This window comes from Pseudochaenichthys georgianus, chromosome 6 (assembly GCF_902827115.2).
Source record: "Pseudochaenichthys georgianus chromosome 6, fPseGeo1.2, whole genome shotgun sequence".
NCBI classification, from domain to species: domain Eukaryota; kingdom Metazoa; phylum Chordata; class Actinopteri; order Perciformes; family Channichthyidae; genus Pseudochaenichthys; species Pseudochaenichthys georgianus.
The window spans coordinates 30,436,551-30,464,261 of record NC_047508.1 but is presented as its reverse complement, the minus strand read 5'-3'; the positions used below and the strand labels follow the sequence as shown (position 1 = coordinate 30,464,261).

General features: G+C 40.1%; 2 protein-coding genes across 2 annotated transcripts; both read right to left on the bottom strand.

Moving 5' to 3' along the window:
• Positions 1-4,567: 4,567 nt before the first annotated feature.
• c6h15orf61 (chromosome 6 C15orf61 homolog) lies at positions 4,568-5,940 on the bottom strand. Its single transcript, XM_034085507.1, has 2 exons — positions 5,163-5,940; positions 4,568-5,059 (listed from the first exon to the last, which is right to left on the bottom strand). Exons 1-2 carry the CDS (start codon positions 5,503-5,505, stop codon positions 4,932-4,934), a joined length of 471 nt encoding a protein of 156 aa, XP_033941398.1. The 5' UTR covers positions 5,506-5,940; the 3' UTR covers positions 4,568-4,931.
• Positions 5,941-6,810: 870 nt separating this feature from the next.
• iqch (IQ motif containing H) lies at positions 6,811-27,233 on the bottom strand. Its single transcript, XM_034084485.2, has 21 exons — positions 27,065-27,233; positions 26,662-26,784; positions 26,454-26,548; positions 26,244-26,319; positions 25,844-25,975; positions 24,054-24,156; positions 23,684-23,764; positions 23,243-23,421; positions 22,575-23,114; positions 21,083-21,149; positions 19,937-20,020; positions 19,672-19,856; positions 18,523-18,795; positions 17,962-18,150; positions 13,438-13,558; positions 12,934-13,220; positions 9,797-9,955; positions 8,383-8,505; positions 7,741-7,802; positions 7,157-7,265; positions 6,811-7,033 (listed from the first exon to the last, which is right to left on the bottom strand). Exons 1-21 carry the CDS (start codon positions 27,113-27,115, stop codon positions 6,941-6,943), a joined length of 3,132 nt encoding a protein of 1,043 aa, XP_033940376.1. The 5' UTR covers positions 27,116-27,233; the 3' UTR covers positions 6,811-6,940.
• Between the last annotated feature and the right edge of the window lie 478 nt (positions 27,234-27,711).

Here is a 27,711-nt window from a genome sequence, read left to right as displayed (position 1 = left end):
GGATGACATCTTGTTTTGTCTAACCGAAAGTCAGATATTCTCAAATATTCAACAAAGACAAGCAGCAAATGTTGCATTTCAGAAGCTAATAACGTAACGTAAAGCATTGTCTCACTTTTATTTGCTTGAAATTATTGAGCACAATCAGTTATTCGACTAATCCTTTCATGTTAACATTAAACAGTTTATTTGGGAGTTCTTGTCTTCATCTGCTAAGCCCCAACCAGCTTTTTAAATCAGATCTCCCTCCCTTTCATCCAAGTAAGCGCTCGTGGCTCACACCACCTATAAACCACTCACACACAGCAATCCACTCACGATTAATGAAGTGCTTACTTAACCAATTTAAACCCTTAATTCCTATTAGTTCAACATAATAGCCACCCTCTCTGCCAGAATTAACAACACTCTAGCAGAAAAGTACAAATCTCTGCGGACCAGAAACAGTCGACCCAGCAGATTCCATATTCCCTGATAAATATGTAACAGTATGTATATCACTGTTAAAATGCATAACCCTCGTGTAAGACCCCTATCAAGTCTGCTTTACACCTGTATTACATTTCTCCCTCAATCAGCAGCTTTTCTGAGACACCGGCCTCCCACGAGGAGCAGAAACCATTACAAGGGACCGCAGCTCATTTGCAGAAAGATTGGAGATCACGCTGCATCAAAAAAGTATGTGAAGCATTTCTGAGAGCAAAATTGATTTATTCCATTTCTATGTTTGTATGCAGCATCAGTATCGATGTATTTAATATAAATCCCCAGTCTGGCATTGAGTTGCTGTGGAGGTTGCTGCTTATTGTGCAAGTAAGAAGCGGCACCATCAAATAACACAAGGGGCCTGTTCTGGTGCAAAATTGAAGTACATGCAGTATTTTTTAAATAACATATTTTATCTTGAACTAAATGATCAAACATATATGCCATGTGAACAATTATATCAATCAAACAGAAGCAAAAATCATGCCCCTTTTCTGATCCACTGCTGCCGCTTGTTTAAGCTACAAAGACATTAGGCTGTTCTTTGGTGAAATAAAAAGGCATAAGCAAATAAATAAATATTTCTGTATATTTCAATTTTGACTTAGGAAAAACAGATCATGCAGAGCCCGTGGCTAGAGGAGCCTGACTGCATGCTGGTGGGGGGTAAAAGACAGCCTGGGGGATGTGGAGGGCGTCTGTTTTTTAATGAGCTGAAACTTTAAATACTGCATAATATATAATAAAAATGAATAGTTCATTTAACTCTCCGGATAAGTCGTGGAAAAACTATTAAAATCCATTATTCTCTTAATGTCAACAGAGTAAGCATTGAGTATGAATGAAGTGAACATGATGACACATCATCAACAAGAAAAAACAAAATAATAATCAACTTGAACTGGAAGAAATAAACGACATTTGGGCATAAAGTTAAGTGCACAAGCTTAAGGGCATCAGCTAAACACAGTAAAAGCAATGACAATGACATATTAAACTATAAAAATGTAGATCCACTCTCAGAATAACAAATTACCATGTTTATTATGCTTTAAATGTGAAGAAGAATGTTAGGAACATTGGTAAAATTGTCCAGATTTTTTATTTACTGCAACTTAGTCCTAATGTCAGCTGGGGGTGGTGAATAGATGAGTGACAGACATTTCAGCCACCCACTGACAGCAGCCTGGGCAACACCGATTGGCACAGCAGGAGCAGCGTTTCAGCCCTTCCCCCAACACACACTCATATACAACATGCCATAAAGATAAAGAAGAGGGGATGTAAAGAAAAAGAATTATGGTGCCCCTTGGGTAAAGAAATACACCATAATAGATTTTTAACTGCTGCAGTACGCTATCCCTCTTCAAAAAGGTGAGGTAATGGTTCAAGTGTCAATGACAAAAGGTCAGCAATTATTAACCACTGAAAAAGTGTTTCTACAAATAACAAAATTGTACGCATCTCACTCACGCTTTTACCATTTCAAAGCGTTGCATATGTCTACAACTGGAGATGTTTCCCGTAGATTTGAAATGAGGTTTATGTTTCCTTTGTCATATTGTAATTATAAAGTGCCATTTCACAGTGAATATTGTGACAATGTTGGCTGACACATCTGTATTGAGATGTAATTCCAAGTGTGATCCTCAAAGTGATCCGAGTGATGGCTCTGGTACCCTGCTGCTCGTGGAGCAAGCGAGAGGCGGTGCTGGTGGCCGATCCAGAGGCGTAGTAATGATAACCTTGCCACTGTTAGCTGCAGGGGTTGTTCACACAATAATTGTTTCTGCCAAGCCATATATCTATATGACAGAGAGAAAACTGCTGTGACTCCCCTACTAAATAATTTATTTCAAGAATTGGCTGCATAAACTATTTCCAGATGAAAATGGTTTGTGCTATTTATTTTTGCACTAAAGAATCTGAGAAGTTATTGGCTAATTAGAGGATAATTACAAGTGTCTGCAAGTTGATTAGCAATTTCACTGTTGAACATTAACAATTTACAGCAACACTACACTCCATTTCGGCACTTGTTTTGCTTTACTTACCTACATTCTAAACAGTACAAGTATTTAAAGATTTCACCTTGACAAAACTTATTACCAGCATCACTATGCAATTAAACTTGCCAAACAGGCATTCATTCTGAGTTCATTACCACAAAAGACATGTGTTGGTTAATTTAGACACTTCAATACAGGACTAGACTACCTCGGCTATTAAAAGGCATCAATCTCCCACCAAATGCTGATATATTTTGTTCATTTACAGCATCTCATTTGCAGTCTAGATACTTTAGACCTGCTCAGAACCACTGAGGTTTGATGTGAAACGCTAAGCCTGTGGGCTGCCCTCCTGCAGTTTAGAGTGACTCAAAGGTGAGGCCCTGAAAACAAGTACAATGTACTCACATGCTCCACAGTTTAACTTTCAGCAACTCACATCATCCTGTAATAGCCGCACACAAAGCTGCAGTCAGATGCAAACCCTGTGCAATTGTGTCTGCCTGCACGGCGGTATCAATGCAGCGCCTGGGTCAAAGGGTCAATGAGTAATTAAGACATGGTTGCCTGAGCATTCCCCATGCACACTTTCAGTCCTGATGAAAGGTACGAGATGAAAGGAGGGGGATTTAAGTGCAGCCTGATACTACGGATCAGATTTCTATAAGTGTGTCGAAATGTTCGTAGTTCAAGGCAATTAGTATGATTAAGAGATAGTGTGGTGTCATCACGCTGTTTGAAGAGGATTTGGCCCATGAATTCTGCACAAGGTTTACAGTAGACATCTCTTACACAACAGAGGAGAAGAAGAAGAAGAAGAAGAAGAAGAAGAAGAAGAAGAAGAAGAAGAAGAAGAAGAAGAAGAAGATTCAACTTATTGTCATTACGTAGTACAGGTACTATGTAACGAAACGGTTTCTCTGCATTTGACCCATCCTAGTGTTAGGAGCAGTGGGCTGCCATTATGTACGGCGCCCGGGGAGTCGTGTAGGGAACGGTGCCTTGCTCAGGGACACCTCGGTAGCACTTGGTCTTTCCGGGACTTGAACTGGTGACCTTCCAGTTGCCAAGCCAAGTCCCTATGGACTTCGCCACCACCGCCCTAACAGAGGTTATGATGCTTAGAATAAAATAAACATGCAAATGACTATACATTCAGGGACCCTAAATATCTCTTTAATATCTAATTTAGTAATTAGTGTGATGGCTTCAGCAAAATAAATAAACATTTTCTTTTGGTATAAAATATGTGTTAGTAGTGCTAGTTACAGTATGAGTATACAGTATGAGAATTATATCTTAAGACCACAATGAAGGAACAATAAAGAAAATAATTATATCATTAAATGAACCTGTTCAATGTCCATGCACAGGACGGGCAAGTTTTACCAAGCAGGACCATCATGAAGCTGCGATACATCACAAACACCATGTAGGCATTCAAGTGAAAAGAAGGTCAAAAGGTGCATTGATTTACATGTACAACAAGAAATTAATCGTTTGGTTTCATTGTTGCTAAAAATGAAGAGGCCAAGGCCAGAAAATTGAGGTCGCTGATAAATGCTATTAGTAGGAGATGCTGAGGAGTGAAGAAATCAATATGGCAGTTTGTCAACCTGCCTCTCAGAGGGAGCAGGGCTCTGCAGCAGAGGGGAGGGTGCCCTGTCAGCAAAGCACATTACCAGAAATCAAAGGCCAGGGAAGGCCCGGAGGAAGGGATGTAGATGTGGCTGTACAAAGGCCACACTTTGGTAATTAAAACCTATTTTATCAGACCTGTCTTGTCACTAGTTTTTCTCTAACACTATTGACAATCTGTTGCATGCAGAGTGACTACTAATTTACCTTTAAATAAATGAGCCAGGGTTATATAAATTCCTAAATTTGTCACAAAATGAAGCAAGTGTCAAATAAACAACACCACCTGGTATCGCTTATATGAATTATTAATACTTATAATCTTGAAGATAGTGTCTCCATAAAAAAAGAAGAAGATGCATCTAGGGAAGCTGGCTGACCCTTAGGCATGTGTAAAGGTCATGTTGCCTAAAAAAAAAAAATTATATTCAAAGTAATGTTGTATAATTTAATAATTCTTGCAAAAATACACTTTCACGCAGCGTTCACAACATCCCTGTGAAAACATACAGGAAAATAAGTCTAGAAATCCTAAACCATTCAACTTTAATGGAAAGCTAGTCAGTATTGTATGTCTGTGTAATAACATGCTTAAGTGACTCCTCCTATGCAACTTTAAAGTATTAAATAATTAAACACAAATGAACCTGTGCAGTCAGACAATACGCATGAGTCACACAATACAGCACTTTTGTTTACATAGGTCCAGCAGAACATCATGGGGAAATGTTGTAAATACAACAGCTTGGCAGACAAGAGTCTCTGAAAACACACTTAAATAAGTATTTTGTTTATGGTTTAGAACTGTGCGCCTTCATCTTCTTTGTAGGCGAAATAGACTGTGACGGGTCCAACACTTGTTTGCACTGTTTCTACAGCTCCCACCACCATCCAGCAGCCGATGCCATAGGCCAAACAAGGGATGCCTGCAAATAATGAACCCATTGATTAGTTAATATCCGAAGTGTTTGAAAATGAAATATATGTATTTTGTGAGAATAAGGTAAAGGATTATAGATGTTCACTGACCTAGGTTAAGAACTTTCAAAATGGTAAAAAACTTGTCTTCATAGTCCAGGTTCTGATGAGGTGCTTTGGAGCAGTGATACTTTATAAAGGGGAAGCAGCCTGTCCTCAGTATCTGGTAGTTGGATCCTTGGACTCTAAAGTTAAAGTTGGACAGTCCGAACTGGTCATTGTGCACGGAGCTGTAACGGACACAGTATGAGGTCCAAGGCGGGAGTTTGCGCTGCAGCAGGTGGCAGGTCAGCACCTCTGAGGCTGCGGGCCGCGGGCCTGTCCTGCCCAAAGTGCTCGGAAACAGGGCGAGCTTTATAAAGACACCGTGGACCTTCCTCAAAAACTCCCTCATGATTTTAACTGAGAGGAGAATGATTCACCTTTTTCTGCTGTTCGTGTTTTTAACTGGGCTGCATGCTAACAAGCTAGACAGAGCTCAGACTAGCGTTTAAATGTACAGACATAAGCTCATGTACCACAGCACAACATCTACATGTCCTTCAAAGCAGTGGGACCATGAGTGGGACGCTGCATAGTGTGCACGCACACAGGACAACCAACGTGAGCTAAAGTTAGCAAAACAACACGGTGCTAGCTAAACACGTGTTTCTGCTGCAGATGTTCCGTTACACACACGTCCCGATACACATGCTTAACATATATTAAACGTTATCTTAACCAGCAGAGGCTTGTGTGTGTGCAGAACAGCTCTGTGCGCTCAGTGCAGTGGTATTTGCTCTGACCTGGTGCTCCTGCTAAAGTCCTCCGGTTAGAAACACAGCGCTGCTAAGCTGTTCCACTTCTACAGCATCAGCTGCTACAACCTGTATTTTACTGATGCGCTCACCTGTTCAGCGGGTACGAGTCTTGTGTCATGTGACCGTTCAGCTTGCACTATACTCAAACCACTCTATGCAACAACAAACGTGAAAAAAACGAATTAGCTTCAAGGTTTTATTTGTATGACTGACATGATACACACTTGTGTGAAGTCAGCCTAATGAATGACATACTATGGCTAATAATTAGTAATATTCTTTTTTTTACACATTGTTAGTAGCTTTCTGTATTCTTTTTATATTAACAGATTTATGCAGATAAGTATTTGCTTGCTATCCTTACTATTGATTCAAATAAACCAACTTGTATAACTGATCCCAGTAGCAATGAACGATTTGTTGGTAACTCATCAAGAATGTTGTCATTTAAGTACACATTAGATCCACTCGAATACACTGAAGTCTTTCCTGCTGTAATTCATAACCATGGATGTTATTCCACAAACCACAGCTAAACCAACATTTCTCCATATCAACCAGAATTAATGAATACATTGAAGAAACAGCACACATGTTCAAGCCAATTTGCATACAACATATTGTACATGTTTTCATTCAAATATATACATTGGTTTGATGATGATGATGATGATGATGATGTTTAAATCTTTTAAACCAATCTACAGAACATGAAGATAAGTTTAGTAGCTGTGCAGAAAATGGTGTGCTTGTTCTCAAATTCTTGAATGAACCATACTTTAAACCCCAGTTTCTTCCCAGTCTTTAAAGCTGCCATTTTCCAATAGTGAATTATATGTAGGCAGTTAAAACATGATAAAACTAAACAATAAAATATGATAAAGGTTCATGGCAAAATCTGACAATGTTTCAGGGATTTATTTAGCTATATCAACCATGATCTCCATCTTTCGGTGAATCATGTATTCAAAGTATAATAGTACATTAAAGCTGGCAAAGACAAGAAGACTTAACTTGGTATGAGTAATGCTAGTATATTGGTGAAGCAGGTTTATCCTCCACTGCTCGCATCTTGTTCTTAACAGTCATCTGCAGTACGTCTTCTGCTTCCTTGATCAGATACTAACAAATAAAAAATAAATTAAACAAGTTAAATGACTGCCATCCAGCTGACGAGAGCTTGACTTAAAGATGAACGTTTCATGATGTATATGAGGAGGGATCGTTAAGTCATTAACACGGTACCTTAAAATTGCTTTCTCCTTGCATGTTAGAGGGTGATATCTCCTGATGAATGACTGACAGATTCCGAGCAAAGGTCACCAGAGCTCCCTGGAGATCTTCTGAGACGGCTCTGTTAACGACGACCCAAACAAACGAGTTTATTAATGTCCCCCATGCTGCCAGCTAAGAAACAATCACCTTGCTCATGTCATGTGATGGTGCTGGTAAATGAAACTTTCAGCAGACAACAACTTCAGTCTTCGGGGGGATGAGCACAGCTTGATTTAACTGTTACAGCACTGTGCAGGCTAAAGGATTTGAGTGATAAATATGTTAAATAACCCTCTGCCTAACAACTTCTGGAGTTTGTAACAACATTTACAAAGCCAGAGGTGGCATGTTAATCCTCTAAACAAATTGTCTGTTCTCTCAGTCTGTAGAGGTCTTTTATCCACCTAATCCTCTACTGTTTATTTGCTTGTCTATTAAACAGAGAGTGAAAACAAACCCTAATGTGTTCAGAATTCTTCCTACTGCTTTCCCCCCCTGAATGTCATGAATACTGTGATAATGTTTATGCATTTGATGAAAAAACAAATACTCACATCATTCCCATCCTGCATCTCTCACTGCCGTCGTAAACAGCAAAAATGGTGCCTTGCTTGCTCTGAAATGTTAGAGCCAGAAACACACAGCCAAAAGAGCTCCATCAATAAGAGTGTAAATAAAAAATACTCTGAGCCAGCATTACTCTCTTATACAACTGCCAGACTTGTGATGTTCAGTTAAAGATCAAAATCAATTTGATTCAATCTTTTTTATTTCATACATTCTGCTTCCTTGCCACAACCTGGCCTGTGCATTTCGCACAATGCAACTGGATTGCAGTTTGATCAAAGATGGGGGTGTGTTATTTAGCCTCAACCTGCTAGCCTCTAGAGCAGATGAGAAGTGGAGATAAGAGGTTTCATAATTACAGTTCTGTCTGGCTTCACACACCCATAGGTATGCTTTTTATTTTCAAACCCAACCAACATTGACTCAAGTCACATCACTCATTTCAACTTATCAAACTTTGTGAACCTCCCTCTGGAGCAACACAAGGCTTTACACATCTTTTTGGTAAGCAAACTTGGATTTATAAAGTCTATAGAGTTCCACTTTAAATCCATTTTACGCTAAGCTGCAAAATGAAAACAATAATAAAGATAATAATAAAGGCAAGCAGATACATTTGGGGATTTTACCTTCATGTTAAATCCTATACCATGAGCCTTGCACACCATAAGGAACACATTATGATATAACATGGAAAGGTTTGAGTGAAACAAGTGGCTCCCAATAACTGCATAACGAGGAACCACAGGAGGCTGTAACAAAAGAAAAATAAGAAACAAGAAATTATATAGAATATAATGGTTAGCATACGGCTCTGTATAAATCTAAAATGAGACAATACCTTTATGTCCTATTACATTTGTATTTAAAGTATAATAGGTGGTGTGTGTAAGCGAAGTAGCGATGGCTGAACCCCATACACATGTCCTTAGGGTCACTGTTGAGTTTGGGGAGTGTGTGTGATTAGTAAACATGATGAGTGTGGGGCACATGTGGTAAACTGTTGGGCCTTTCTTAATTAACTGCGGGGAGCAACAATTAATGTTTAGAAGACATGCCAAGTACAAGATGAGCTTAATTGTACGATGCCAATCAAAGAAACCACAGTTTGAGGAGTGCAAATGTTTGCATTCTGTTTGAGACAAAAGCACTGGCCAATGCACAAAAGGACGACTCGCCGCACACGATACATATCACGATAACAGAGCGGTTCTGAGCATGCGAGTGTCATAAGTAACACTAGAGAGGTTGATTACTTAAAAGTGGCAGGGCTCAAGAGGATAAAAATGGTCCTGGTTCTCTGGCACCTCTGGGAGACAAAAGAGCAGGCCTAAGCCCCTGTGAGCCGAGGAGATCGCCCATAACTCGCCGTGCTGGGTGTGTGATAGCGGTTGTCAAACATAGGACCCTCACACAAACAATAAAAGTGCCCAACAGGGATTTAATTGTGTTTGTAATATGCAGGGCGCTAATGATGGCCACTGCTAAAGCCATTAACCACTGCTGTGGCTCAACTGCTGCACCGAAGCACCAGGCCACCCACTAAATGAACACTTGATAAAATAATACAAGTCGCAGATTAACAAGCGTAAACTGAGGCATACTGCTAATAAAAGAACTCTATTGTTTAAGGCCTGGCACCAGGTTGATGAGGTGTTCAAGCATGCATACACATGCATAATGAAAATGGTATGAATTATTAATGTGTTGATTATTTAGGCTCATCTATCAAAATGATAATGAATTCAGCACCTAAACACCAATTGAGCTCAGTGCGTAATTACAGTATTTAGTTGTATTTAACAAAATGAGGAGCAAAACATTGATCTATCTTTGTGATTACTGTAGTCGTATAATAATATCCTCTAAAGTCTCTGCTTGCTTAGAGCTGGTTTCTTCTAGAGGACTAAATTTAACAACAAAATGAGCCACTGTAGGAAAATACAACTTCAAATATAGCATTTTAAATCGACCTTTTGTTCAAGAAAAAATGAAACATTTCAAATATGATTAACTGTACGGTAAGCAAATATAAAATGGTACATTGGCTGCAGTCTGGTGTTCGCAGCCTTTCTCTCTGTATGGCATTGGCACTTCTAAGCAGCCTGTGTGGAAATTCAGCGTTCCTCCAGTCATCATCAGAAGCATCTGGGTCATGGCCAGATGGTCACTGTATGTGAGGTCCAGATCAATAGCCCACACCTGCACACAAGACATTGTGAACTATGTGTCACAGCAGAGAAAAACACACACTATAAACGTACATTTCAATTTAATCACAAAAATGGAACGTCAAAGTATTTCACCCACAGATCCTTATAAAGAGAGGGGTCAGTACCTTTTAATCCTTACGTGTTGAGAGGCAGGGGAAAGGAAAACACGGTTAATGGTGTGTGCTCGACAGATTTGGGTAATTCAGTTGTGGAATGACACGTGCACAAAGTAGATCCTTTGCTGCGTTTGGGTTCAGCTTGCCTTGGGCTAGTTAGTTTGGCACAGGTCTGATGAGCTAAGCTAAGTTCAGATATGTAGTAAATGGCATCATTATAAGTATATTAAGGGGTCAGGTATGGTCATAGCCTTCCGCTTAAACAGGGCTAATTTTCCCAATAATAACCTAATAGCTATGTCCTCTCTTCAAAAGTGGCAAATAAATCACTGGTGAAGGAGTTGTTAATAAGTAAGTGGCAGTCGGCTGCCTCCTTTTGCTGTTCCTATTTGTCAAAGTAAACGCTCCTGCCACTGAATGCAAATGGCTGCCCGTCTGAACCGCGCAGTCTCTGTAACCTGAGCACTATATCTCCACTAACACATGGATATCAGACCATATACAGTCATTCTCTTAAAAGCCGGATTTCCTTTTTTTCTATTCAAACACATTGTGAAACAAAGGTCATAGCATATGGCTGAAATTGACACATTTTGGTATCTAATAATCTGACCGTTTTTTCAATGAAGTGAGAAATCATGCATTTTTGTTTGAAAAATAAGGAAATGATCAATCAATAAATGAGTCCTTTAGAATAAATAAATAGTTTCAAACCTATAATAAATGTGTTCATTTTCAAAAGTGTGTCATACATAAAAATACTACTTATACCAATAAATCATATTAAGGTAAGCCCAAATGATGTGATAAAATATTAATGACAAAAATGTTTTCTATTATGTTAGAATAATTTATGTAATGTGAACTATAATGTTGTTGAGTTACATAGCCATTGCTTATGATTTGTAAGGCACAGATTTGTTGTGATTTGAGCCTTTGACTATTCTAAAAATGCATTCAAGGCAAAAAAAAAAAAGAGATTATACAGTATATGCAGAAGGTGTTATAAACAACACACAATAAAATGACTGCAAACTGTGAACATTCATGTTTAGCAAAGGTAAGCTGTATGTTTTGCACTCAGCCCTCTGCCCACTCAGCCCCCCAGATATCAGGTTGATACTTGGGCCTGAGTGACGGACACACTCCACCGCACCATTCACTCAACTCACTAAAAATCATACTCCGATGTCTCATTGTGGCTCTTAACAAAGCCGTGGGAAATGTAAGCCTGGATTGTACCTGTTTTCTATTGCCTTGCATTTTCATTAAAAACCCTGATGCTGCAGCTGGGGCCCCGCCGCTCCACAATGTGAGGAGAGACTGCAAGGGCAAACATATGTGACCCACTTCTTCCCATCAAATAAAGTAGGCAGCTTTTAGCAACAGGTTTGAATCTAAATTGATGTTTAAATCCAGACAGGTTTGCCCATGTGGCTCTGCTCTGTCTGTGTGTGGGGAGATGGTTAAGAATCTGTCTTCAATGTTCCTGCTCTATTGAAGCACATGCTGTTTATAGTCTGTTCTTAATTATGCTGTCAGTGAATCCCATTCAATTTTGGGTCAACGTTGAAACTGAAAATTAATTGTAATGCTGTCATTATCACGATAAAAAAAATCAGCTTCGGATCCTAATACACATTTGAGAATTGCACATTTCCTTATTTGAGTGAAACAAAAATTGCAATTTAGTGACATAATGACCTTTTGAAAAATATGGTTGTATATATTAATCCCCTCGCCCCCCCTCACCCTAATAGGGTGAGATATGTTTATTCTTACCTTAAAATACTTACAGTGTGATAAAATCCACAATCCATAAAAACACAAAAAAAAATTCTGTTTTAAAAACGTAAAGAACAAATAATATTGATGCAATAAAATGTATCATTTTAAAGTTTTAAGATTAAAATAGCATTATCTGAACACGCTTTTGCCCACACTGTTTCGTTTAACATCTGATCCATAAGAGACTACCCTCTAGTGGCAAGCATGCACTAAATAGCATCATCTTCAAATATATTTTTTATATATGGGAAGACATTATGAATGCTAACAGTGAAGAAAAAAAACATGAATAGATTTGTTGAAATGTCCTTCAAAGAGGAGTGTATTTGTATCAAAGAAAAAAATAAAATAAAACATATTCAGTGTCTATTTTTATACCCTATTGAAAAAATTGTTAAGTAGCTCTAGTGCCTTCTCCACCGTTTTTCTGGTTTAGTATTTTATAAACCATATTATAAACAAAGCATTTCATTTCACAGCTCTGGATCAATAAGCAGTCAATGTAGCCACATGTTAGGAGCAGAGGTTAAACCATCATAAACCAGCCCATTTCCAATACCATAAATCAAGAAGGTTTCAACAAAACTTAATCCTGACAAATGAGATGAGGCTTCGCTGGTGCCTCGCTATAATAACAAGACACATTTCAGCAGAGCGCGGCAGGTAAGCAGCGAGGGGTTAAACACTGACAGGGCATCCCTGTGAAGCTGCCAAATCACTTTAGAATGACCTATTGTCTGAAATATAGGTGCCTCTGAATTTCTCCACACTGTGGGGTTAAAGGGCAAGTCTTAAATGGTAGAATCAGTGTATCGACACGATAAGACCTGACAGTTTATTAGATGGCCTGGTGACACATTTGGTCCCTGCGCCCACTGTTTGCCTTTCCTGCTTTCAGAATCCCAGGGGAGCAGTAGGGGAGACACCTATCTGCTCAAATGGATCCCCCATCCAGCCTAAACATTGATCTGTCTCACTAATATGTTGAAATGGAGAACTTTGACAACATATGCTGCAACAGCCCAGACCATATTTACCGTGGTAGCATGAGCCTGCGTCTCACCTTTTGCTCCATGGTGTTGGGGTTCAGAAAGGAAGCCAGGTCCACGGAGACATACCCTACGATGAGGTGCTGCAGACAGGCCTGGCCCACACGCATGCAGATGGATTGCAAGGTCTGTGGCTGTACAGAAGTCTGAGGGACAGTGGAGCCGATAGCTTCCAGCTGACAGGAGCCGTGAAGCTGGTCTCCGCAGGACACCATGGTCACCCCCCCCCCGGGCTTCAGCAGCAGATCTACCGTCAGACAGGTAACACAGTCTGAGGGGGGGTAGGCCTCCACCACACCGCCTGGACACACAGAGACAGAAGTGAAAAATAAAAACGTTACCAATCATGCAGCAGCTGTTTAACAACCAACAGCAGCAGCATGAACATTATTAAGCTTGTCAGGTCACATAGGTAACATCTGGGAACTAGGAAGGACATCGGAAATTACTATTAACCTATTCGAAATAGTTATATTTGGAGGTAAAAAGCATTCAGTGCCTTACAATAGGTATCTGACCTTGCCTGAGGAAGGTCTCCAGGAAGCAGGCCCAGGTGGAATAGCAGGAGGTTTTAACAGGCTGGGCGTAACGGGACAGCCACTCTGGGATTTCATCTAAATATCGAGGCAGCACAGACTCCTGCAGGAAGAAAGTTAGGGTGCATACATTAGGGAAAATGCTTTGGGGACAGATCAGTTTATTATTCAAAACACAAGACAATAACAAGTCCTGGATACTTTATGTGTCTCATTATCAAACTCTCTTGGTGTCGAGCACATTATTGGGAATGCCCTTGTGTTATCCGGATGACTCCAGTGACTGCTTGTTATCCCCGAGACCTTTGGTGGCTGCTTCAATTTCTGTGCGAGTGTCTGATGGATACCCCGGGAAGGTCTACCTGTGAGTGACAGCCTATTATCAGAAGGCCTCGGGAGTCTAATGGCTTTAACTCACAGCCACAGAGACAGCACCTGCCCTCAATAACAACTCCCTCCACTGGGCAGCTGATGAATGCCTAAGCTAACCTCATCTATCTGGGGATCAATCAGGGCTTCACTGGGATCGATATTACTCTTGTTTCTGTAACTAGGAAATGCCATAATGGTTTCGCCACTTAATTATGCTGTTAATTTCTTACTTTTGTTTTGGATGTCCTCTAAAACAGTTGGGCGACTCAAGTACACGGTTACCTCTGACACGGCTGTAATAGAGTTAAAGTTACAACAACGACACCACTTAACCTTAAGCTATCATTTTATATAATCCGTTTATTGTGTTATAAATCTACAATGAAGGTGTGTATGAAGCGCCCAGAGTGTTATTTTAAATACAGGTTTCTGTATGTAACAATGTCTGTGTACATAATTTAGTCATACACAATAAAATATATGAAGCCGGTCTGAGAGATGACTAAATTCTGAATGGATATAATGTCTTTGTTCGTTCATCGCTCTATCTGGAGCGTTACTTTGTTTTGAGTGTATGCTGTCGGGCTTCACCGGAGACAGGGCTGGAGATTATGCTGTTGATATTCCAGTCATGTAACAGCCATCATCATATTCAAGTACTGTAAGAGGCGAGGTCAAATGCTACACAGTGATTCCCCCTATACAAACCATAAAGCACACAATGGTGCGGCAAAAAGTGTAAGGGAACGGTTGTCATTTTCAACGGAAGAGCAAGCTCACCCCAGGACTTTGCCTATGCAGTTCACAGACACAGCAGGACAGAGGGAAAAGACAGAGAGGTATTTTGCAATAAATTATTTGGACTTAAACTGCGTACAGTACCCTGTGATAGGATTCAGGCTTTGCTTGGGGTCCACATAAAGACAAGCAATCTGGTCATAAATAAAATAGATGTAGCGCTGCCTCTTTCTCTCTCTATTACATGTTAAAACGACTGAAAAGCGACACTAAGTCTCTGGACTAAAAAGTCATACATTCTTTATGAATATTAACTTTCTGTAGCACTGTCCCACCAAAGCTTTGACTTCAATATAAAGGCTATGACTAATTTGATGTGCAATAGTAAATGACATAATAGTGTTGTTACCACATTCCCCTCATCCCTGGTTGAGTTTAACATCTTAGTACAATGGCAGCTACATTCCCTCTGCTTGCACCAAAAGCACTTTTTACCTCCAGTGACATGAAACTAAATTCAAAGCAAACATGAGCCACAGGAAATGTTTAAGCAACTTATTAAGGTTAATTCAGGTTAATGATGTTAAGGCAGAGGAATATATATTTAAAGTCCTCCATGCAACCGCAGACTGAACACTATTTAGACAGTAAACATCTGTACAAAATGTCCCGGTGCATCTACGATGGTAGTGATTATCAAATGACCCATTTTGTTGACAAACTTAACCTAAATAAGGTGTTGCTCAAGATCTGTTTGTACACAGCGTGACAAAAAGAAATACTCCATCTGTTGACGCTATTAGGTGTAATTTTTACCCTCTTGTGCCTAATGATCCTTATACAAGCTGTGTGAGAGCTTTAGTGTGTGTGTGGGCCCCTTCAGGCGTTGCATGGGTGCAGATCTACATGTCTTTAACCTCTCTCTGTGTAAATGCTGAACGAGGCCTGGGGGCTTTCTGCAGGCTGGAACATTGTGCTGCAGGCTGTGGGCCTCACAACATTCAGAGGAACAAACACATCTCCGAAAGCTCAGTGGAAGCTCAGTGTGGATGCAAACCCTCCTCCTTCCTGTTGTAGCCTTTAAGGCTTTCTTTTACATCGCCAGAAGGGATTGTTGGTATTATTCCGAAGGACCACATGGTATTCTTCTTCCTGCTGAGCCCTTCAGAACAAGCAATAATTACAAAAATATGCACACAGTGTGTGCAGACTAAGGCCAAGTATAATTTGGATCTCCTCTCTATTTTACGGTGAATATAAAGGGTATTAGATATTAAACTGAATAGTACATACTTGCATCACTTATTATTTTATGGTTTTGGTAATTATGAATGAATTTTTAAAATGCTTAATTTGACCATATCTGTTGATAAATAATTCATTAAATGTACACAATTACATAAACATAGCTTCAGACATCTATTGCCTAAATGCTTGCAAATATTCAGTATCTATCTTATTCAATAGCTTTCATTGCTGTTGCAATTAGGTCTACTTCTTTTCTGTAAAGTGCTACGTTAATGAGTGTTATATCTCAAAATATATGTCCATCTACAGCTTCTGCTGTGAGGAGAGGATAGCGATAAAGATATCAAATATTCATATGTATCTATCTAATCAACAACACTATCTGTAATCTTTCAGTATATAGAGCCAAATTGCTTCCTTCAACACACGTACAACAGCAGAAGGACGATGTTCTACATTTAAGGGGCAAACACATTTTAAGGGGAAAACAATGTCATGAAAAAAAATCATGCAATGAGGAGCACAGGATGTGGGCTTTGCTTTGATTAAAAGAGCAAGGTGTAAAATAAAGGGCAGTTAAAGTGTTGTGTCCATATGGCCCAGAAGCCCAGAGGCAGTGGGCCTACACTGGGGGCCTCGGCACTCTTCCCTCTCCATGGGACCCCAGCTGGTGAAACAAACCCCATTTACTTTCCTGAGCTGCCGCAGCCACCATTATGGACCTTGGCTGTAGCTCAGCCACTCTCTGCCATAATTAACAGCACCAATGCAACAACAATTACAGCCCCGCTCCGCACATGCACTATGAATCAAAGAAGGAGCTAATAGGAACAAAACAGAGTGAGCCATAAGACACTTGAGATGACTGCTGTTCTTTCGGATGGAATAAAAAGTAAAATCGTTGTGCTTCAAGCCCACAATCATTAGCCTGTAATTAGTTTACACAAAGCTCCCTGTTAAAAGGCAAAATACGGTAATTAACACATGACAGAAAATCAAAGGCTACTTTGTAAGCATATGAGAAATAAGAGCCAGGGGCTCAGAGGCAGTGTACAGATTACATCTGTACTAAATGAATGGCTCACCAATTATTGTTTTTTATTTTTCACGTGTTAAATCTGAATTTATTTTTTGAAGGTAAAATCTAATGTTGATATTGTATGAAATAATTACAATATTGTACTTACTTCACTTAACACTGCACATTGTATTTGTACTCAACTGTTGTCCTTAAAAATGGATCCGACTCATCCAATAAGTGTCAGAGACAAACATCTCAATGATGTAGAGCAGTAGATAAAAAAACATCAGCTGCAAATATGGATTTTAGTGTTTTGTGCCATTTGTACTTCAATATACTTATACTCCGAAATCAAATCGGCCTGAATCTGTGTGAAATTAATCCACAAAATAGTTTATAAATATAAACACATGTACACAGAGAGAGATGCTCTGTTGGCTAGAATGTATGTACTGTGATTATATTGTCACTGGCAGGTGAGTTAGGGCTGTACTACCATTGGACAGGCTCCTGTTCTCCCAAACACACATCGACACCAGAGAATGGATAACAGCTGTGTGTATAAACAGATATTTTATCTATTGATTTCATGTTCTGTGGCTCTGGGGACGATGCTCAAAATACTGTACTACAGGGACCAGCATTGTGACGGTGACATTAAGACTCCTAAATGATGGCATCTCTGTGACCCCGCTGTGACCTAAGCTTTTGTTCATTCAAAACCAGAAATGAAACCAACCCCTTTTGTTTTAGCTGTCTCATCTCAATAAGGAGCACAATCTCCATTTTAATATCTAACTGTTGCTCTAATGTTATCTGTTAAGTGTCTAGTTGTTACCATGTTAGCTCTAAATGGCCAATCGCTCTCTGGTTTGAGAGTAATAATAATAGCAATACACTTTATTTTTATTGCACTTTTTGTAAAACCAGTGCTTTTGGGGGTGCTATTAAAACAAGACATAATAGTAAAGAAAACTTCAATTTAGGGAGTAATAAAGGAAATAAATGAAAAAATGAAACAACATTTTAGCAAAATAATAAAACACTGCATAAAAGTAAGTGTGTAAAAGTGTCCTCAGAGATATGGTTCTATAGTTTATCAAAGGGGGACAATTACTAGTCTTTACCTGAATCCATTCTGTTGTCCCCGACTCAGGACCATAGCGATGGCTCTCCTGCAGGACTCCCTTATAGCAGCTGAGATGGCAGACGTCACAGGAAGCTGTGCCACGGCCGCCATGCTCAGAGTCCATCTTGAAGAGCCAGCGCTGCACGTCAATGTTTTCAGTCATGAGCCGAGCCAGCGTTTCATGAAGCTGTAACAAAAGAGAGACAAGTGAATAAGAAATTAAATAATATGTACACTGAAAATACTGAAACGTCTACTTTAATTAGGGGGCATTATGTCAACACATTTCACATAACTGTATTAGGTTAACTGAAAGCAGTAATGTTAAGTTGAACCTTATATATTAGGGTTAGGTTAGGTTTAGGTTTAGGAAAGTTAGGTTTACTTTCAACTAACCTAATGTGAAATCTGTTTACATAATACATTTAATTAAAGTCAATGTTTTAGTTTTTCTAGTATACATTTAATACAGATCAAATGTGTTTGATGTCACCAGGCACTAACAAAGAAACTCAGGCTGTGTGGAGTCTTTGTATGCTTTGTGTTTTTGATCTCGGACCTGGTTTAGCGAGTAGATGTCCCCTTGACCTGGGGGTACATCAACCTCTGCCCCAGCGAAGATCCTCCTCCCTCCAGACTTGGTGCTGTAGAGTTCTGAAACAGCTGGTTCTGGAGCCAGGATGGGGACTCCTAGCTCATCAGCCACGGCCAGGTCATCAACATGGGCCACCCCACCCACAATGTAGGCATGCTTCCCCTGGATCAGGTTCCTGATGCGCTTCAGAGTGTGCGGACTGTACTTTAGCAGCGTGGACAGGCACATGTTGCGGGTCTAGGAGAGAAGAGCGTAAAAAAGTGTCTTTCAAGGGTTGTTTCTTGACCTGATTTGTCACTGTGTACACACAACAGATCTATTATTGTGATAGCCAGCAGGGTTTTAACCTCTCCTGTATTCCAGCAGGTTGAATTGGTAAAAGCTGCCTGTGGGGGGCCTCCCCTATCCTTCACGTCTTTAATGTGTGCTAGCAACGAGCTCCTTGGGAATATAACTAATTACTTCACATCTGTATTTATTTGATCCACATGGAATTATCCCTTCTGTCACTAGCAGAATGCGCTGCCAGCCATGGGTAGCAGTGATTCATCTCAGCAACACGTCTGGCACAGTCTAACAACAAAACAGCAGGAAAATCAATAGAAAGGAATGAAGAGGACCGTGTTGTGTCGCACATTCAATCTGTGCAAAAGGATATCAAAAGATGGATAGAGTGCTTGCAAGTAAAAAAACAATATAACAACACCTTCATTTGATTGTATTGAGGTAATCAAATTCAGATATTTCAAGATTAAAGCAGTCAGAATAAACAGTTAATATAACATTTAAGTATTAACCAGCTGGAAACCATTATATTCATTTGAATAAAGTATAACCTTGTGTGTTTACTTCAATATAACACAAATGTTTAATTTTAAAATATGTAAACGGGACTTAAAAAGAATATTAAACACACAGTGCCAAACAATCTCCTCTAGTACCCTCTAGAGGTGAATTCACAAACTACAGAATCTGGTAGCATCCACAGTACAATAGTATCCATGTTCTACAGTACATTTTGAGATCCTGCTGAAAAACTAAATGCAAGGCTGTGAGGTTTTTTATTTTCTATGTTTATCTTTGTGGACAAAATGTGGATCTAATTGATCTTACCGGGAAATAATCCACAGCCTCAGGTGTGAGGATGATGAAGCGCCTGATGGAGAGGGATGAGGCCTGCGCGCTGCCGGTATCTTCCTCGTTTATTGCTTCGTCACATTTCAGGAGGCTGGCGTAATAGTCCAGAATATCCTCCCCCAAATGTCTCGGACAGACGTAGATCACCTCCACATTTTCATCTTAGAATATCCAAAGACAAAAACATATAAGCATACAGATGTCAATGTGTGTATATGTTGATGAGAAGGTGAACACCTACCTCTAATATCACACAGTCGGCCTATTTGGACGTTCTGCAGGATGTCCAATCCCCTCAAATGTCTTCGCTGGCTCTCTGGGTACCCTGTCAGCACGTGCTCATAAAGGTAAGACTTTCAGAGGGATTCATATCAGCTCTACCTGGCCTTATTAAAAAGCTGGAGCTCATGTGTGTGAGTCTACACTTGGGGTGGTATAGATACGTCTAGGTGCAGTTTGATAATGAATGTAGCTTTATAACTTGTGTGTGTCATGTGCTGGGCGTCCTGTAGCAGCATGTCCAGCCCCTGAGCTAAATCCAGTGGTGCCTCCAGGATCTGTCTGTCTGGATTTCTGCCTGAGAGAGAATCCTCAACTGAATCAAGGTAATTAAATGATTGGATTCATGCTAATTAACAACAATGGGGTTCAACTTTCTAATTATCCTTGCTCACACAGCACTCTCTGCAGCCACCCCAAGTGCAAATAAAGCGTTCCATCTGCTAGTAATTAGGCTTAATAATTTTAGACAATCGCTTAATGATTTACAATGCACATGCCTGATTACAGTCTAAACGTGAGTGCCATGGTGAAATTAGAACAAGAACGGATCATAGCGTGCACTCTGTGTCTGGTGGAAAAACACAGCAGCGTCTTGCTCTTTTGGGTGTGTGTTTTTTTGCAGGGCAATAAAACAAGACCTTTGTGCTTCTTGCAAATATTCAACATAATGGCTTTTCATTTGCTTAATCTGCAAATTAAATGGCAATTGAAACTAAATTGTTCAGTTCCCTGGCACGGGGACTGTCATCATCCTGTGAGTGCCTTCCTGCAGAGAGTCATTTGAACGAGACAGAGTACCTCCACCAGGCCACAGACTGGGGCAGCAGACTGGTGAGACGGGGTGTCTGCTGCGAGATCACTGCTAGATGTGTGTGTGTGTGTGTGTGTGTGTGTGTGTGTGTGTGTGTGTGTGTGTGTGTGTGTGTGTGTGTGTGTGTGTGTGTGTGTGTGTGTGTGTGTGTGTGTGTGTGTGTGTGTGTGTGTGTGTGTGTGTGTGTGTGCGTGCGTGCGTGCGTGCGTGCGTGCGTGCGTGTCTGTCTGTCTGTCTGTCTGTCTGTCTGTCTGCGTGCGTGCGTGCGTGTGTGCAGCAGGCAGAGAAAGCTACCTAATGAAGGGATGTGGATAATGGTCCTCTTGGAGGACTGGATATGTTTCCAGTCGGCTGCCAGATGCTGGGGACGGAGAGAAGGAGTGATCAGAGAGGGGACTGCATGAACGCACACACACACACACACACACACACACACACACACACACACGCGCGCGACACACACACGCGCGCGTGCGCACACACACACACACACACACACACAAATCATCACTGCAGAGCTGAAAGACATCAAGCCAATCTCTCTCTGGGCTAACAGAAGCAAACCAAGCATAAAATACCATCTTAATTAAATTAAGCGTTTACTTTAGAAACATCTTCTCGCAATTAATTCAATCATCAAGGTACATGATGCGACTGCCAGGGGAAGATTAGCGGGCTTAATTAACGGGGTATGAATGTTTAAAGAGTGAGAACATACATTTAGTGCATGTATACACACACAGCCGTGTTCAAACTAAATGAACTTGTAGGCACTAATTAATGTTGTGTCAGCGCTCTTAAAGATGTTCTACCCAGATGACAGCACAGACATGAATTCTAGGCTGAATGGGAAAAATGATCAGAACATTATAAATATAAGAAAAGGGTGCCGTCATACCGCTCTCATGAAGAAGAATAAATACAAGCACATTTGTATTTATTGAGCTTTGCAATGTTCTGTTATGGCTGAAATAATATTTGTAAATTGAGATAAATCCCTCATCTCAGGCATATATCACCAGAAAGGGGTTTCTACATTTGTAATTGCATTATATTAAATCAGTTTATAAATACCACATTAAAGCCAATAGCTCCATGTGTCCAACTCAACTAACTAGCTTTACCTAATGCCACTGCAATCACAATCATTTAAGCAGCACAACTCAAATGTTCCCTTTATAGTCTGACTTATTTTTTATCAAAAACACAAAACATTGAACTATTTGAAATATCTTTAATACTTATAGCATGTCATTATTGATTATTGATTGATGTAATTGACCTTCGAAATGTAGGTAAGGCAGGGCAAGTTTGTTTCTATAGCACCTTTCAACACCATGCCATTCAAAGTGCTTGAAAGACGTAAAGAGCATTAAGAAATAGTGCAGCGGAAACACATTATAAAATGGCATTTCAAAACAGTCATTAAAAAGCAAAGAGAATTCAATTTGAAACATGAATAGGTTCCTTTTTTGCTCTTGTTTTTTTAGAAAAAACAATAAACCTGTCAAACTTTTATAATTAATTCCTAAAACACAAGCATACTGTATTATGCAGATGATTTAATTTGAATAATAATTGATAGTATATCAAGTGGAACCATACATCAACAGTTTGGATTTAGATGTGTTTTATTTAAAAATTCATAAATAAAAGTCTGACTGCGATCTTTTTAAATAATGGGATAAAAAGAAAAGAAAAGGCAAGCTTTGAAAAGGTGAGCAATATTAAGTAAGACAGAGGAGGATGGAGATAGAATGAACATGTTGTGTATAAGCACCATCACCTGGGCTCTGCTGCGGTGGTTCTCCAGTTGTCTGACACGCCGAGCCTGCAGGGCCTTCCTGACTCGGATCTTCTGAGAGTACATCAGCCATGTGACAGCGATGATGCCCTCCGCCCACTTGTTCCTGCAGTGGCTCAGGTAGGCAGTCCGGGCTAAGTAGCGCCTCCAGCAGGACTGGATGTGGATGGCAGCCGCCTCCATGCCCCCCTCTCCTTTGTAGCGCCGACCTGGGCGTAAGACCAGTTCTGATACCTCCTCCCAGTTTCCAAGCACAGAGAGGAGGCCGCTGACTGGAGGAGCCTTTCTCCAACCGGTACCCAAGCTGTGGCTGAACTCCACCAGGCACTCCCCGCTCACTTTGGCTAGGGGCACGGCAAAGTCCCTGAGGAGCTTTTTCAGGGCCTCCAGAGCATCCAGCACGCTGCTCCAACACAAGCTAAAGCTCTGCTTAAAGTGACAGAAATCCGCTGCCAACGGGTTGATCTGACCCTTTATAATGGTAAAGGGGTATTTGCTGATGTTTAGGTCCACAGGTGAATTCTACAGAGCACAGGGAAACACGGGACAGGACACCAACTCAAACTTTAAATCAATTGAATTATTGTCTTTGATTGCCTTTTATATTTTTGATTTTGTTTAAAATCCATTCAAAACTAAAGTATTTTTACCTGAGGGCTTTTAGGGATAAGATCGTTGGTGCCTTGCATTATACCCTCGTGGTCCTCACGTGTGGAGGCGGAGGGAGGAGGTGTCTTGGTGGTACAGAGGGGTGTGCACTCACTTGCTTTACAGGTGGGTCGAGGATCTTTTTCCCATTTGAGTTGCTTGTTACTCCTGGACCTCGAGCCTATTAGACATGACGTCACAAACAGACAGGTTCAACTGTACTCTATCAGTGGCTATATGTTATCCATGTTGAATCAATCAGAACCTTTACAAGAACAGTGTCATTAAGGGTTTTAACGAAACAATACTATCAAAAACAATTACAGAACTAGCAGGAGTGCAAAACAGAAGATAACAGGCATAATTGCATAAAAGGCCTCACTAAATATTGAACTGCCAGTGACAGGACTTTATTAGGGTCAATGTGTCCGAGGGAAACCGACCGGTCTTAGAGAGATAGGAATCCTCTCTGGGGTGAAGAGAGGCAGCCTTGGGCTGGATCGACGCATGAAGAAAACTTGTATCTGATGAAAAAATGAATTAAAGAAACAATTCTCAGAATATTGCACTTAGGTAAGAGCAAAACACCACAGCACAAAAATGCTGGAAACAAGTTAATATAAGAACATGTAATTGTTTTTGATGTAACAATATAAATAATGGTGAGCATTTTGTCATATTATATCAGGATATGGCCTGCTCCATATGGCCCCCATACACAAACTCACAGGCACGCTCAATGAAGTGAGTGTCAGTTCTTACACTCAAACAGAGGTGAGGTGTTGGTAATAAGGTGCTGAAATGTCTGCTTACCTGTCCCCATGTCTTCTTTAGGTGTTGCCAGGCTACGACGGCCCTTTGGTTCAATGGCTGGAAGACTCACCACAGAGCGAGTGGGGACTCTCCGACGCTTTCCCTAACAGAACATTCACATAGGATCAGAGGATGTACATGTGACATAAATAACATTGAGGCAATGATTCCAGCTCCTGCTCCAGTATTTCCTTGTTTGGCCCCGTTTGAATTAAACACCCTTCTTCAGCAGCTGGAGTTCCTTCTTATAAGTGACATTGTTCTAAGTACCGGATCCATCCAACCCCTCAGCCATCAGTCTGGTCTTGTTGATGTAAGATTTAATTTAAGTGCTAAGAAGCCTGGGATATAATAGCTTGCATCTTACAAACAATATGTTTCCTGTGTTCATTAAGATTTGGAGCGAGCCATAACACTGACAATGCCAAGATCAAAACTGTCCTGCAACATATTCTAAAATATTTTGATACAAAAAGTGAATCTATTGCCCTTGTTTGATATAAACATACTCAGAAAACACAAAGTGTGTGCTGCTGATCCTCCAGACTTATCCCTGAATGTCATCTTCTTGTTCTTTGCAGACCACTGAGCTCTATGACAGACCTCAGGTAGTAGCCAGGTGCTGGGAGCATCTCCCCTCACAGGCACACATCTGTTTCAGATGGGTTTGGGAAAGGGTGGCACCTTTTTCTAAAATTGCTAAAATGCAAAAGCTCATTTCCTGGCAAGAGCGTGGTGAGGAAGAGCTGGCCTGAGTTGCAGGAGAAGGCAGCAGGCAGAGAGCCAGTTGGGGAAGCTACGGCTGTCTTATTGGCATGCTGGACCAGGTACCCACTTCTGTCCTGAGACAGCTGTAAACCAGCAGCCCATAGCACAGCAATCAGGCGCCTGCTTCTTTAGAAGAATGCTGATGTGCTGCAATCTGCTGCCTTCCGCTCTCTGCAGCCAGCACTTCCATCGCTCCTATATCAGAATGACAGTCTTGGCTGCTATTTCTCACGTCATGTGTAGATTACCAAAAACATATTGGAAAAGATGTGTGTAAAATACATCTAAAACTAATGTCGACCTTTGAAAAGATAAATTGATTTGCCATGACAAGAGCTGGCTGTCATCACTGAGCCAAGTGACCTTTGTGTCACTGTGTCTCTGAGCACTTGAAGCATCCATTAATACAGACATGTACCATCACTCTTCACTCCAGCATAAAGTGTCTTTTCAGGGGTTTAAGAGAGTAAGCATCAGGGAAAGGAGCAATGATACTCAATTAATCTTTGTTGCAGCAGAAACTCTTGTAATGCTTCCTAATCAAATCTTTCCTGAGGCATGTGCTGTATATTACAATTAATATCAACAAAGACTCAAGACATAGGAATCAATTTCTCATTGTACAAAGCAAATAAAGGGAGGGGCAAATTATTATTCTGATGTTGTTTGTAAAAATACACTCCACGATTCCAGATGTAGCCTCATTTCTGCGACGAATAAAAAACCTTAAGTTCTGCTGTGTTCAGTTTTACAAAGCCAGAGTTGAATTAACTGTCACTCACTCCATGATTGTTATGTATACTTCTCCATCTTACAACAACTTGCAGGAAATAATTACGGGAGAACACAAATCAACTATCACCTTGATTCCATAGAGTCTGAAAGGCCCCACGGTGAGTCAAGTAGCATTTTTAAGTTCACAGTATTTACTTTAAACCTGGTCGGATAACACATAGCATCACATGATATGCTAACATAAAGTTAAATGAACATACGTTTATCGTAGATTTAAGATTACTTACTGCATTTATACTCCTCTTGTTGACATCAGGTAGTGATATCCCAAATTGCTGATGCAAAATGGCTCTGTTGTGGGGGTGAGCAGGATTACACAGCAAACGCATGGTTAATGCTGACTTGTGCTGAGAAAAGTGCTGAATAAGACAAAGAGAGGAAAGGTTTAAAAACTTTACTTAGCAATATCAAAGATTGAAATGAATGTAAAGTTCTGCTAAACATAAAGTATTCATGTGTTCATGTGCTGCTCTATCACACCATGTCTCTTTGTCTCACCTGTCTTAATGTATCGTACAAGGATATTGTTGAATATCTAACTAACCAACCCTACAGTATATATTGTAACTTGCAACACTATACTAAGTTAAAAACTAAAAATATGAATGAACAGTAATAATAACCTACCTTTTCCCCAGGTGAAGGCCCCGGAAGCTCTTCTCTTTGTGGACGCACAGCTGGGACACTCTCCAGAGCAGGTATCCTGTGCAATTTCACAATTATAATACCCATCAATACCCACAAGAATGTATTAATTAACAATGGCATGATAAAGGAAAGTGCCACCACTCGAGACAATTATTAAGGAACAACACATGTACGCTTCTCTTTACCTACCATTTTGGAATCTGCTTGTTTTTTTCCAAGTCTTCAATTCTTGGAAGAACCAACACCTGCTTAGTCACTGTTTTCAGATGATCCTCTGCATGCTTCTATTCACAATAAAATAACACAGAAGCTGTCTGTCTGTAACTAAGCTGCCTTTGTCTGATATATGTTTTAATACCATTTTAATCAGCACTTATTTAGCATGTAACATACTTACCCTGATTATACTTTCTGTTTTTCCACTGGCAGCATCCAAGGCTTGAGTGTCCAGAGTGTTTCCCCTCTCATTGGTAGTGATTTTTTCAAGACTACATTTTAGTTTTCTCAAATCCTCTTGAACCTGTAACATACACATTTCAGTGATCAAATACTGTTAACGTGACTTGTAGCTTGTTTTTGCATGTTGTTAGTTTATCTAAATGTCAGGAGGTTTAAAAAGAAAGAGCAACGTCAATGTTTATGAAACATTTAGTTAGGCCTACTGTCTGGCATGTGTTCAAAAGCAATCTTCTTAACTTGAGCAACCCACGATAACTAGCTAACAGTTAGGCTACCTTAAGTCAGAAGTGTACCGACCTTAGTGTTAACGTTAGCTAGTAGGCTAAGGTAGACAACATTACCTGAAACAAAACTGCTCCCAATTTATCTTCGTCATTTAGGGTGTCAGACATGTTCTTGAAATGAGCTAATAAAAACAATAATATGACTCAAACACGTGTCAGTGTCACTATATCATGATAAAGACCTATAACAAAACATCAACTAATGTAACCAAATCAGATAGCTATAGCTACTCGTCAATGAAAAGTCTTCAAACAGTACACGTTACCATGACAACAAGAAGCCAACTTTTTGTGGTGTGTTATTTTCCCCGAGTACGAACTGCCAGACCAAACACGGGATAATTTTCGTCTTAAACATGCAGATAAGCAATGTCATTATGGCCGTTCTTTAGTATAATTTAATCTGTATTCATAATTTATTGGTGGGGCTTAATAGGGAAGGTGCTTTGCCTGAGAGGCAAATGCAGGGCGTTAAAAGCTGTGTCATTCAGCACATTATTTTCTTCTTTATACAAGATATTAATTATGTTATATATTAATATTGTACATATATTATATGTACATTATTAAAATCTTATATCAAACATGATATACACACAAAACATTGACTTCAGGGGTACATAGGTAAATATACAGACAAAAACATATTTTTGGTTTTGGTTGCCTTCTTATTTTTAATATGTTTAATAGTGGTGCAATACTGT

What these genes read in the sequence shown, in the direction of transcription:
- c6h15orf61 (XM_034085507.1), bottom strand. Translation starts at nt 5,505, where the DNA reads ATGAGGGAGTTTTTGAGGAAGGTCCACGGTGTCTTTATAAAGCTCGCC. An exon ending in TTTGAAAGTTCTTAACCTAG is followed by an intron (nt 5,060 to 5,162) that starts GTCAGTGAACAT and finishes CATTATTTGCAG; the next exon opens with GCATCCCTTGTTTGGCCTAT.
- iqch (XM_034084485.2), bottom strand. Translation starts at nt 27,115, where the DNA reads ATGTCTGACACCCTAAATGACGAAGATAAATTGGGAGCAGTTTTGTTT. An exon ending in TGGGAGCAGTTTTGTTTCAG is followed by an intron (nt 26,785 to 27,064) that starts GTAATGTTGTCT and finishes TGTATGTTACAG; the next exon opens with GTTCAAGAGGATTTGAGAAA. An exon ending in AAACAGAAAGTATAATCAGG is followed by an intron (nt 26,549 to 26,661) that starts GTAAGTATGTTA and finishes TATTGTGAATAG; the next exon opens with AAGCATGCAGAGGATCATCT.